At 36.6% G+C, this 13,869-nt stretch overlaps 2 protein-coding genes across 2 annotated transcripts; one reads left to right on the forward strand and one right to left on the reverse strand.

Annotated features, from left to right (window-relative positions):
- Positions 1–142: 142 nt before the first annotated feature.
- Positions 143–1,131, forward strand: LOC125228834 (barrier-to-autointegration factor). The gene is made up of 2 exons (XM_048133525.1): positions 143–557; positions 647–1,131. Exons 1-2 carry the CDS (start codon positions 432–434, stop codon positions 791–793), a joined length of 273 nt encoding a protein of 90 aa, XP_047989482.1. The 5' UTR covers positions 143–431; the 3' UTR covers positions 794–1,131.
- Positions 1,132–2,651: 1,520 nt separating this feature from the next.
- On the reverse strand, positions 2,652–4,458 carry LOC125226475 (syntaxin-5). Its single transcript, XM_048130464.1, has 3 exons — positions 3,873–4,458; positions 3,540–3,748; positions 2,652–3,449 (listed from the first exon to the last, which is right to left on the reverse strand). Exons 1-3 carry the CDS (start codon positions 4,297–4,299, stop codon positions 2,982–2,984), a joined length of 1,104 nt encoding a protein of 367 aa, XP_047986421.1. The 5' UTR covers positions 4,300–4,458; the 3' UTR covers positions 2,652–2,981.
- Between the last annotated feature and the right edge of the window lie 9,411 nt (positions 4,459–13,869).

Raw genomic sequence — 13,869 nt, forward strand, 5'->3', positions numbered from 1 at the left:
GCATGGATTGTAGTCTCTACCAGCCTTTATGGATGAATCTAGAGGCTGTCTATGGTTAAATTAAAGCGAACGTTTTTCATTTTGACAGATGGTGTAACGTACCGCGCTACGCTACAAATTTGTAATATTCTGTTCAAATAGGCGCCACTGTCTTTGCTCAGGGAAGAAAAATATACGTAACAATATTGGTTCCGAATTTTTACACTAGCATCTGAAAATTATAAAACATAACCTTGACTATTGATTTGATTGGTGGAGTGTTGACTATGACGCAAATTTAGCGCGCCGTGCTTTGCAATCCACACGGGCAGTTAACCGAAGTCAAATTACAAGTTGTTGCCTAAATCTGTGCATTGTTTTGCTGTTAATAAGTTCCGACTGCTGGATAAAGCCGGATTTTTGCAACTAATCATCGCCACTCAACAAGAACAATGTCTAGCACATCACAAAAGCATCGAAACTTCGTGGCTGAGCCCATGGGGGAGAAGCCAGTTACAGATTTAGCCGGCGTGGGGGAAGTCTTAGGGCGCAGGCTCGAAACTGCAGGTTTTGACAAGGTAAAGGTAAAAAAATAACAAATATATGTCACAATACTGTGTAAATAAAAAGATCTTCATGCTTCATAATCATGTTGTTTACATTTCAGGCCTATGTTGTATTGGGCCAATTTTTGGTTCTGAAGAAGGATAAAGAGCTGTTTCAAGAGTGGATGAAAGAGACCTGCAGCGCTAACTCAAAACAATCCGCAGACTGTTACCAGTGCTTACAAGAGTGGTGTGATGAATTTTTGTAAATTGACCTTGACTTGGGATGTCGGACTAATATTTTCATACCTGTAAATAATTGGAAAGTAAGCGGTTATGACTAATCTATGCATTTTTGTATGTGTTTGTTAACATGTAATTTTTTAATGGAAGTGAACAAAGAAGTAGGTACCTAAACCAGATAAGAACCAATCTTAATATTGTGATTTGTTCACTGGAACATGAAAGATAACATTTTTTTATATTAATTTAACAATAATTATTAATATTGATAACATAATATAATGGTTGCGTAAATATTGACATCTCTTTTAAGAATACTTGTACTATTAATATTTTTTTATTAAAATAAAAACATATGTTTGAATTTTGTTTTTTAATGTAATAACTACTCCGTTTCCTGCGCCGTTTGTACTGTATGCCTACCATCTCCAATTCTCCCTCAATTGCTCAAAGGTTAACTGGAAGAGATCCCTTAAAGGGATAAGTTCGCCTTTGTACTTGTAATAAGCTCTTTTTCCTGTGTGTTGTATTATTTTCTGGTACAATAAAGTGTTTTACTACTACTACTACTTAAATGACTTATATTAATTTACCTATGATAAATTATATGACAGTCATGTTTAATACATTAAACAAAATAGTTTTTATTTTCATACATACATACATACATACAATCACGCCTGTATCCCATAAAGGGGTAGGCAGAACACATGAAACTACTGAAGCTTCAGTGCCACTCTTGGCAAATAAGGGATTATTTTCAACTCCTAAATATTAAAGCCAGTTATGAAATTCAAATCTATTGACAATATTTTATTAAAGTTCAAACTACCTGTTAAGTCAACATTATGGATGTAACCCCGCCAACAAAGCGGCGAGGTGGCATGTGGGGGGGTTTTTAGTGGGTATACCGTGGCCTCATTAGCCAATATGGGAGTCCCACATAACCACTAGGGTCCCCCCTCGCACCCTAGTGGTATGCGGAACGCATTTTCCCCCCCTAAACAAAAAAAAAAGGCCCAGTGGGTAATAATCGACGGTGAAGTACCATGAATTCCCAACTACTTAGGTTTTCATACTTAGGAGTTCATGGCACTTCGCCATCGTAATGGCTGACTCAGAGTCCTAAATTAGAAGGCCTATAATGCAGGACTAGGCAATGACATTGGGTATATTGTTGTGGCACTTGTTTATCCTGATGTGTGATGATTGGCAGTTGAATGCCAGGCTTTGGATTTTATTGCCAAGTGGATATAGATGACTTTAAGCATAAAACAGTTTTTATGCTGCTTACAGATAATTTATTGTACTGGCAAGAGATGTGAAAACGGAATAAAAATGCCTGTTTATTTTCCAATTCTATTTACATAATTTTGTGATTATAATAGGAAATAAAATTATTGAATTTTATAATGAAGCAGTTTACATTTTGCTACATAAACAAAAATAGTAACCATAATACATAAAGTATAGCCCATACATACCCTTGGAGTTCTGCCCCTCTAGCACAACTTGCCTTGTCGCGCGCGAGTCCATACTTGAAGTCGCGCTTGATGTATGGACTCGCGCGCGACAAGGCAAGTTGTGCTAAAGGGTCTGATATCATAAGTATTATAACTAGTATCAAAAACTAAATGCCACTTTCAAATTGTTAACTTAGTGGAAAATTGAACTTTATCTATCTTTTGACTGCCATCAAATACTATGTAAACTCTACGAGTTAATACGTGCAGCTCGGTGCCAAAGTTGGCAACAGGTACACTAGCGCTCCTAGCGGCATGAGTTGATCAAAATAGTTTAGTTTCATACAGCATAAAATTAAAAAAATTACAAATTCTTATTTTTTTGTTTTATTCCGTCTAAAAATGTTAAAGTAGATCAAGTAATAGCATTTTCTATTTTAATTTACTCAAATTCTGAACTACTTTGATCAACTCGAACCGCTAGATGGCGCTAGTAAAATTGTTGCCGCTCAATTGTATGGGAAACGTCAGAAGCTGCACGTATTATAGTGTAGTAGTAGTATTGCTGCCATCAATATAATGTTTGTGGCTTTATTATCAACCTTTGTGCATTGAACAAGGTTCATGATGGCATTCAATGGGTTAACAAAAGCATTAGGTCATGACATCCTGATGACATCATGTAGACAATGGGTTTTCTGTTGCTAGCATCAAAATTTGATATTCATCCCGTCAACATAAGATATAATATTTAAGCCATAACAACAACAAAGAAAATAAAGAAAAATATTAAAACACCAAAAATTTTAAACATTAATGCTCTGTTGCCAGTAATATTTTGGAAATATTTCATTATTTCTCTGTGACCTGCTTCTACATTCATCTCAGCTTCTTGTATGTTGGCATCAATTCTCCCAATTGCCTCATCTTGCTCCTTCACCATGTGAGCTAATTGTTGGAATATGCCTCCAAGTTCCACTATGGTGCTTTCAATGTTATGCATAGTCTCTGCTCTCTGCTGCACATAGGTATCAGTGTCATCTCTTATAGCTAACTGCTGGGTCTGCATTTGGAGACCTGAAGTGTCTCCCAGGTCTATGCTGACCTCATCCTGTTGCTGTAGTAAAGATGGGACTTCTTTGACCACGGGGCCCACCCTTGAGAACTGTTCTCTTCTATTGTTTTGGTGTTTTAAATTTTCTGATCTCACTTCAAGAACCTGAAATGTTATTCATGTAGTTACATTAAGAATTTAAATTAGCAACAAGATATAGTATGTCAACTTATAGTACTGAAGATTAGATGTTACCTGCTTAAACTGGTTGCTCATAGAAGCCAGTCGAGATTGCAGAGCTAGCACCACACTGGAAGAATGGTTGTGCATACTACGGCGGCCACGAGGCATGTCACCAAGCCGGGCTATCTGCTGATTAAGTGCACCCAAGTCTCCCTTGATTATATATGTCAACTCTTGAATTTCTGTAGGACGGTCATCAAACAAGGACTTCTTCTTGGCCACTGGGAATAATCAAAATCAATTGTTTTCATTGTGCTCACTATGATAAAACTTTATTAGTAAACTTTATTACATGTATGATCAATTTAATAGGATAAGTATTAAAAAATGGTAAAAATTACTTACACAAGGCTAATTTTTCCAGTTTAGCATATGTTGCTGTAATGTTTTTACTAATAACTTTGGCCATTGACATGAATTGTGAATAGGTCTCGAGTACAGCAGCTTTACGTTCATCACGAACAACTGGCCTGGCTAGAGTTCGGCCTTGAAGACTCCGCACGGTTGACGCAAACTCGTTAGTCCTATCTCTTGCTGCCATGACTGGTTCAAATATAGGCTCTTCGAGAAAGTCGAAAACAAAGTCTGATTCTTCAAATGCACTTCCTTGTTTGGGGGCTATAAACGGATAGGATCCTGCCTTCTCTGTCTGCAGATACTTAGATCCCTTCTTATCAAATTTACTGTAAGAATTTAATTCATTTTCCAATAGTGGTGTCTCATCGGAGGTAGTCACTGACACACCTCCTACATTACGACGCCGAGGAAGCATCGCATTCTATTTTCAAGCACTGACAATCCTACAAATTGTTACTATTTGAGGATTTTTTCGAAAGATACGATTAATAAAATTAATTTAATAACTTCACCAGCCCGACTATGTTGAAATCACAAAACATGACATTTCCACGACTGCACGATACGTCAGTGTCACTATAGCCGATGTTGCCGTATAATGTTATGTTATACCGTGGTTATACCAAAGACCTTTACACGGGACAGCTCAATCACATTTTTTGCCATACGAAATTAAACCTTATTACTGAAACAGAAAGTCGATCGTATCAGACTAGCGAAAACGGTCCACATGAGAGGGCATTGTTTGGGCTGGTGTCCCTCTCGCACGTGTTGCCAATGTTAATGAGGTTCCCATATTAGTAGTATTTTTATCTGTATATTACCTGACTTTATAACTTCTTATTTTATTTTAATGTTATATTCAAACTAGGGTTTCGATATATTTCAAAAAATTTGAAAATAATTATAATGTAATTATTTTGATGCCAGTAAATCAAAGATTTGTATAATTAAAAAATAATTTCAATTGGGTGTTAGTAGATTTAGTAGTAACTTTGAAAATTGACTGGTATCCCCAATTTACGACAGTGATGACGTCACTGAATGATGTTGACATTGTCAGCAAGTGCGAGAGGGACACCAGCCCAAACAATTACCTCTCATGTGGACACACTTTTTGACCTAACTAAACAATCTAGTTTAATAATTCTAAATCTATGGGTTATACCTCCTTAAAAACGTCCGATTTATACTTTTGACGTGATAACGTCTAATAACTCGTTACTACGGGCAGCATGCACGAAAAAGATGACGTCATTGTCCCGTTTCCCAATATAGCTTAAGCGCCATCTATTGGCGCGCGTAGGAACTAAGCGGCTGATCGATGCGCTCGGTATGGTTGTAGCGTGTGGCCTGAGTAAAGCACCACAGCTGCGACAGATGGCGCGCCCGTGTTTATTATTTTTGAGTGTTTGTAATTTAAAAACATGAAAGATTGCATTAAAATAAGCATCTTTTATAGAATGAAGTTGTTTGAAAAACCTACTTATTTAGGAGTTAGAGCAGTACGAAGTTGCGAATTTTCCCATAGTATTTACACTATTTATCTAAGGCGCCAGAGACTTAATAAATTTACGATGATTTTTTTTTTACCAATATAACCTATGTTAATATTGATAAATCATATAGAACACGTTTAAATAAGGATGTTTTGTTATATAAACTTTTTCTTCTCCATTAATATTTACTGAGATATTAGGGTTCTAAGATTAGTAAATGGCACTAGCACTTTAATAAAATTAACGCGTGTCTCGCAAACGGTCTAGGATACAAAATGACGACTTTTATATAGGTATGGTATAGGTTAGGTTCGTTAGGTATCTTCAAACGGCCGAAGGCTCCTATTCTGTGCAGTTTCTGTAATAAGCGGGGCTCCGTCGATATCGCTTTCTGTCTCTGGCGCCTTAGTAATGCTACGGGAAAACTCTAACTCCTAAATTAGTAGGTTTTAAAAAAAACTTTAATTTATAAAAGATGCTTATTTTAATGCATTCTTTCTAATAAGAACAAAACACTATGCTAGAAAGAGTGCAGAGGAAGTTCTGTAGGCACATTTACAATTACAAACGACTGTACGGATATTACCCATATATGTATCCATCTCTATTCGTAACAGGAATGGTTGGTCTTCAAACTCTAGAAACCAGACGGAAACTGCTGCATATTATGCATTACCGCCAACTGTTTCACCATAGAGTAGATGACGCATACGGATGCGTCAAGCACGGGCTTGAGAGAATGGGGCTGCAAGTGCCAAGAGCGAATGTGGTGGTTGGCATGCCGGGCGCGGTGCCGGCGCGGCGGCGGCGGCGCCTGTTCGCGGCGGCCGGCGCACCGCTCGAGCCCGAGCTGCTCTTAACCGCATCATGTTGGAGACAGACGATATTGACATATTTGCTGATAGTGTTGGTGTGTTTTACAGAAAACTCTTAAGGTTCATAGACTCTACACTCCTTAGGTGATTAATGTAATAACCATAGTTTAACTTTTAAGTGTGTTTGCTTTTTTATGTCAATTTAACATGTACATAATTATATTACCACATAAGTGCTTTGGTGAAATACTGTTAACTTTTGTGTATTTTTAATAAATAAATAAAAAAACGTGAAAAAAAATTGTTTGTCTGTAAAGTCGGTTTACGGACGGTAGTTTAACGTGATAACGTCAAACATTACAGTAGTATAGACAGGGGCGGTCAGAGTATAGCAAAAGGGGCCCGATTCTGGGACTTTTTTCACGTTTTTTTATTTATTTATTTATTTATTAAAAATACACAAAAGTTAACAGTATTTCCCCAAAGAATTTATGTGGTAATATAATTATGTACATGTTAAATTGACATAAATAAAAGCAAACACACTTAACCGGCGAAGTGCATTTGTGACGTCATAAAATATAAACTAATTCATCCACGTGTACTGTTTCTGTTGATTTTGTTACTAGACGAGTTAAACTTTAGTTTCGTGTATAAAGTTGATGCAACAATTTATTTTTTCATATTCAGAAATTGTGAAATATTTCGTGTCACAATTTTGTGACATTGCCGATATTACTGGTAACCAAGTAACCATCTAGCATGTCTTAAAAAACGGACAGTGCCGACTTATGGGCAATCAAAATTGTGACAGAAAACGGACATTGCCATAAATGGGTTAAATAAGTTTTTTATTAAATTCTTAATTGTTTTTATAATTACTGGGCCTAAATACAAACTATGCTTTAATACTAAATTTACATAACGTGGGTTTTCATTAGCAAATGCAAAATCCGCCTTTAATTAGCAGTATAAACAATGTTCACTCATGAAACCTCTTCAAGCTGATGAAAAAGATATTATGATCCTTTAGGTCTTTAAAATGCTGGATGACTCACCACAAAATTCAGAACAGACTTAAAAAAGTAAAGTTTCTCATGTGTAGAGACAAAGGAAATCATTTATATTCTGGCAAAACTTTCCATACCTAATGTCAAACACCAAGGACCAAGAGTCTGCAGTCATGGAGTATGTTATGGAGATACGCAATAAAATTATATATCAGCTTCTATTTCTGGCTAAGGATAATCAATATGATCCCACTATGTTGCCAGATGCCAATATGATCAAGAAATATGTAATTTTTTATGTGAAAGTTAACTTTTCCTGTGCTCAGAATTCAGTCGTCAATCTAATAAAGAAACAAGAAAGTCAAGACTGTGAGACCACAATGAATGGTTTGAATATTTACGTATTTAGTCTTAATACTTACAATAATTGTAATTTATAACTAGCCGTAGCTTAGAAACTTACAGATTTATTAAATATTTTTGAATGTGGGTAGTTTTACACGTTACAATTGGGACAGACGTGAAAACATAATTTCTTGTTCAGACAGATGTTGTACAGAGTTCGAAACGAGATTATTTTTAATTCCGTATACCTACCGATATACATAATATGTCTCAAATGTGAATGACTATATTACTATCGGCATAACAGCGTAAAAATAATTATGTTTTAGTTAACATTTTCATAAAAGGTGGCATTTTGAATCACCAAATAAAAAACGTGTATTTCAGGAAGGGAAGGTATGTATTGACTACCTACCTTACTTTTTCAATAGTTATAATATTGAAACTCATTTGTAAGTAAACTAAACGAGAAGAATTATGCTCTGGGCCGTAGAAATTATAAATTAGATAAGAACATTGGGGTTTAGGCTAAGGCATGAATATGTTTTGATTGTATACCATAATAACATTTATATACTTAAAAGTTTTTTGGATTGTCATGTGTCTTTTTTAATCTTCTGATCATTGTTTAAGTGTTTTTAATTATTTAGTAGTGTGTTATTTTAATAATTTAAGGTTTTTTCACTTTATAATACGTAATTTAATTTTTGTTCTTGGACACCTTATGACGGCGTTGTCCGTTTTTTAGGACTACCTTTGGGGCCATCACTCAGTGAGATTCCTGGCAATGTCCGTTTTAACGGACGTCCTGAAAATCCTACTTTCAAAATACTTTCATTTATTTTTTCTGAAAAATGGTTCGTTTTGACCCATAACTATACCTAAAAACATGCAAAGAGATACATGGTTACATTACTTCATGTCTTGCCGTGTTAAGGGTTAAAAGTTAAACTATGGTTATTACATTAATCACCTAAGGAGTGTAGAGTCTATGAACCTTAAGAGTTTTCTGTAAAACACACCAACACTATCAGCAAATATGTCAATATCGTCTGTCTCCAACATGATGCGGTTAAGAGCAGCTCGGGCTCGAGCGGTGCGCCGGCCGCCGCGAACAGGCGCCGCCGCCGCCGCGCCGGCACCGCGCCCGGCATGCCAACCACCACATTCGCTCTTGGCACTTGCAGCCCCATTCTCTCAAGCACGGATGCGTCATCTACTCTATGGTGAAACAGTTGGCGGTAATGCATAATATGCAGCAGTTTCCGTCTGGTTTCTAGAGTTTGAAGACCAACCATTCCTGTTACGAATAGAGATGGATACATATATGGGTAATATCCGTACAGTCGTTTGTAAATGTGCCTACAGAACTTCCTCTGCACTCTTTCTAGCATAGTGTTTTGTTCTTAATAGAAAGAATGCATTAAAATAAGCATCTTTTATAAATTAAAGTTTTTTTAAAACCTACTAATTTAGGAGTTAGAGTGGTGCAAAGTTGCAAAATTTTCCCGTAGCATTACTAAGGCGCCAGAGACAGAAAGCGATATCGACGGAGCCCCGCTTATTACAGAAACTGCACAGTATAGGAGCCTTCGGCCGTTTGAAGATACCTAACGAACCTAACTTATACCTATATAAAAGTCGTCATTTTGTATCCTAGACCGTTTGCGAGACACGCGTTAATTTTATTAAAGTGCTAGTGCCATTTACTAATCTTAGAACCCTAATATCTCAGTAAATATTAATGGAGAAGAAAAAGTTTATATAACAAACCCATGATGACTTTTGTGTCAAAGTGACAGTCAGCAATGTCAGATTCCACATTGTTCATTAATTTTGGAATCAGCACCCTCTAAAACCCATTTTACGACACCCGTGACGACTTTTGTGTCAAAGTGACAGTCAGCAATGTCAGATTCCAAATTGGTTATTAATTTTGGAATCAGCACCCCCTAAAACCTATTTTACGACACCCATGACGACTTTTGTGTCAAAGTGACAGTCAGCAATGTCAGATTCCACATTGTTCATTAATTTTGGAATCAGCACTCCCTAAAACCTATTTTACGACACCCATGACGACTTTTGTGTCAAAGTGACAGTCAGCAATGTCAGATTCCACATTGGTCATTCATTTTGGAATCAGCACCCCCTAAAACCTATTTTACGATACCCATGACGACTTTTGTGTCAAAGTGACAGTCAGCAATGTCAGATTCCACATTGTTCATTAATTTTGGAATCAGCACCCCCTAAAACCTATTTTACGACACCCATGACGACTTTTGTGTCAAAGTGACAGTCAGCAATGTCAGATTCCACATTGTTCATTAATTTTGGAATCAGCACTCCCTAAAACCTATTTTACGACACCCATGACGACTTTTGTGTCAAAGTGACAGTCAGTAGCAATGTCAGATTCCACATTGGTCATTCATTTTGGAATCAGCACCCCCTAAAACCTATTTTACGACACCCATGACGACTTTTGTGTCAAAGTGACAGTCAGCAATGTCAGATTCCAAATTGGTCATTAATTTTGGAATCAGCACCCCCTAAAACCTATTTTACGACACCCATGATGACTTTTGTGTCAAAGTGACAGTCAGCAATCTGAGGTACTACATATTTGTAATCTGAAAGTAATCAAGTCAATAATTTCAGTTATTTTGAATCGACTATGATTCCGAATTATTGGTAATAGTAATTATTGTATAGATGATTAGTGATTCCTTTATATGTAATGGTAATTTACCGTTTCACTTGATTACATTACAAGTAATCTGACACCCAGTAGTGGATTACAAAGTAAAATCAAGTAATCGTGTAATCCGGAATCGATTACGATTTGCCCATCTCTGCGGCGCTGCTGCAAGTTTTGAGACAGAAGTATATGCTAGAAAGAGATGCAGATATTTGCCACTCACTCTTACCTATAGTTGCGTCTCAAAACTTGCAGCAATAACTTGCTGGTCTAAACTCAGCTTAACGAGAACAACACACGGGCGCGCCATCTGTCCCAGCTGTGGTGCTTTACTCAGGCCACACGCTATAACCATACCGAGCGCATCGATCAGCCGCTTAGTTCCAACGCGCGCCAATAGATGGCGCAAAAACTATATTGCGAAACGGGACAATGACGTCATCTTTTTCGTGCATGCTGCCCGTAGTAACGAGTTATTAGACGTTATCACGTCAAAAAGTCCCAGAATCGGGTCCCTTTTGCTATACTCTGACCGCCCCTGTCTATACTACTGTAAAGCTAGGAACATACTACGCGGACGTCCGTCGTAAAACGACCGCGACCGCGACCGATCAGTGTGCACGGAACAAAACATCCAGCGAGCCAGATTTTTTTAGCTTGAAGCTAGGAACACACTACGCGGACGTCCGTCGTAAATCGACCGCGGACGGGAATCTGGACAATGGAAATGAAAATGAAAATGAAAATGAAAATGAAATATTTATTTTTCAAGTAGGCATATTACAATGCGCATATGAACGTCAAATAAAGCTACGCCGGCTCTAACCCTACGCCTCAGCCTCGAGAAGATTTCAGTCCCCCCTCAGTTGGGAGGGGGTATCCACTATGGGACCGGCAAGAAACTCGGCGGGCAACTTCTTTTCAAAACATTACATCTTATAATTAACATGCATTAAATAACAACATACAATTTAACATGCAAAAGTATTCATCAAAGAATATGAACAGACTAGGTACTCTATGGAAATCAATTTCAATAAATTATATTATTGCTTAATAATACGTCGTTCTTCTTCAGAGAAAACATATCAAATTGTCATAGAAGAAAAAGATAATATGAATCTCAATATCATTAAATATGTAATTTACCTACACAACATAAAATATAAAATATTTGATGTGCTTTCTTATCTGAACTGTGTCCTCTATACATAATACAATTATTTTAATTGCTATTCGTTTTTTGTAGTTTCTGGTTCGGGCCATGCATGTTTGTCTGTCAAATAGTCCTCGACTCTGTAATAAGCCTTTAACATCAATGATTTTTTTAAGTAGTTCTTAAGAGCTGGGAGGGGTAATCTCAAAGCAGTGTCAGGTAACTTATTATAAAAATGAATGCATTGCCCAACAAATGACTTCTGTACTTTACGGACACGAAACTTCTTTATGGCAAGCTTATTTTTGTTTCTAGTGTTATAATTATGGATATCAGAATTCTTAGTGAAACAGTCTAAATTCTTAACAACATAAATTATACTATCATAAATGTATTGGGAAGCTACAGTTAAGATATTAATTTCTTTGAAGAGTTCTCTTACTGATTCACGTGTTCCTAAGTTGTAAATAGAACGAATGGCTCTCTTTTGTAATACAAAGATAGTCTGTATGTCAGCTGCTTTGCCCCAAACCAGAATACCGTATGACATTACACTGTGAAAATAACTATGATACACTAGGCGAGCTGTCTCAACATTAGTCAGTTGCCTGATTCTCCTAACGGCGTATGCGGCTGAACTTAATTTGCTTGCTAGTTTCTTTATATGAGGACTCCATTGTAGATTTTTGTCCAATGTTAAACCAAGAAACAGTGTTGTATCTACCATCTCTAAGCATTCATCATTCAAAAGTATTTTTGTATCGATTGGTTTAACATTCGGCAGAGAAAATCGAATACATTTGGTTTTCTTAGAATTAAGAAGTAAATTGTTGACAGTAAACCACTGCAGTACATCAGCTAACGTGCTATTAATTACATTGTAATCCGTAGATTTTCGGTCAACATTAAAAAGCAGTGATGTATCATCAGCAAAAAGTACTATTTCACGAAAGTTTTTCACTATACATGGCAAATCATTTATATAAACCAAAAACAGGAATGGACCTAAAATTGAGCCTTGTGGCACTCCTAATTGGACTACAGTCCCGCTAGAGCGAGTTTTGTTAACAACTACTGTTTGTGTTCTATTGCTAAGGTAAGAAGACATAAAGTTTAGGGCATTTATAGACAAACCATAATGTTCTAATTTCAAAATGAGCGTTCCATGATCCACACAATCAAAGGCTTTTGAAAGATCACAAAATATGCCAATTGCATCACAAGAATTTTCCCAAAAATTATATATATGTTTAATGAGTACCGAAGCAGCATCGGTCGTGGAACGGCCCCTTGTGAAACCGAACTGTTTGCTTGTAAGTAATCTATGTCTGTTGAAGTGTCCCAGTAGATCATTTAACATTAGCTTCTCAAAGACTTTACTTAGTACAGGAAGTATTGATATGGGACGGAAATTGGTTATATCACTCGAATCACCCGATTTAAAAAGCGGTATGACTTTGCTACATTTCATAAGATCTGGAAAGGTGCCTTGTGAAATTGAAATATTATATATTACGGCCAAGTAAGGTGCTATTATATCTATGACATGACTAATTACTTTAACTGATGTTCCCCATAAGTCTTCCGTTTTCTTTAAATTGAGTGACTTGAATGTTTTAACAATATTTACAGAGTCTACTTGACTAAATTCAAATGAATTATTACATTTCTTAACATTAGCACAAAGTAATGAATGGGCTTGAGCCGCAGAAGAATGTAAACATTTTGTGGTGTTAACGGCTATATTTGAGAAATAATCTTCGAATGCCGAGGCAACATCGCTGTTCGACACTATTTGTTGATTATCTGATACAATGTTGACTTGACAATCGCGTGATTTACATTTACCAGCTTCTTTATTTATAATACTCCAAGTTGTTTTCACTTTGTTGTCCGACGCTTTCAATTTAGAACTAATAAAGTTTTTCTTGGCAGTTAAACACACTTTCTTGAAGATTCTTGAGTAGTTTCTTACATAGTCCAGGAATTCTGAATTCTTGTTCAGCTCTCTCTCACCATAAAGTTCATAAAGTCTTTTTCTACTTTTGTGAATACCTACAGTAGCCCATTCACTAAACTTTGTTTTAACTTTTGACCCACTAATAGATTTCACTTTGAAATTGTTATTAAATTGATTAAGAATTACATTGAAAACATCTTGATACAAATGATTACAGTCATAATGCGAAAATGGTATTATAGACAAACTATGTAGAATTTCATTTTTGAATGATTCCAAGCGAGATCCAGTAATGGGTCTATATGTTATTGTTTGTGGAGTATCATGAATAACGTTTAAGAAAGCTGCCCTTTGGCCGCTGTGATCGGAATGAAAACAGAGCGCACGGACGTCCGATCGAAATCTGGCTCTCTGGATGTTTTGTTCCGTGCACACTGATAGGTCGCGGTCGCGGTCGTTTTACGACGGACGTCCGCGTAGTATGTTCCTAGCTTAA

The sequence above is a fragment of the Leguminivora glycinivorella genome, chromosome 1, assembly GCF_023078275.1.
Source record: "Leguminivora glycinivorella isolate SPB_JAAS2020 chromosome 1, LegGlyc_1.1, whole genome shotgun sequence".
In the NCBI taxonomy this organism is placed as follows: domain Eukaryota; kingdom Metazoa; phylum Arthropoda; class Insecta; order Lepidoptera; family Tortricidae; genus Leguminivora; species Leguminivora glycinivorella.

Coding starts and splice junctions, on each gene's coding strand:
- LOC125228834 (XM_048133525.1), top strand. CDS start 432: ATGTCTAGCACATCACAAAAGCATCGAAACTTCGTGGCTGAGCCCATG. Junction 558..646: donor AAACTGCAGGTTTTGACAAG/GTAAAGGTAAAA, acceptor TTTACATTTCAG/GCCTATGTTGTATTGGGCCA.
- LOC125226475 (XM_048130464.1), bottom strand. CDS start 4,299: ATGCTTCCTCGGCGTCGTAATGTAGGAGGTGTGTCAGTGACTACCTCC. Junction 3,749..3,872: donor ACTGGAAAAATTAGCCTTGT/GTAAGTAATTTT, acceptor GATTATTCCCAG/TGGCCAAGAAGAAGTCCTTG. Junction 3,450..3,539: donor TGAGCAACCAGTTTAAGCAG/GTAACATCTAAT, acceptor ATAACATTTCAG/GTTCTTGAAGTGAGATCAGA.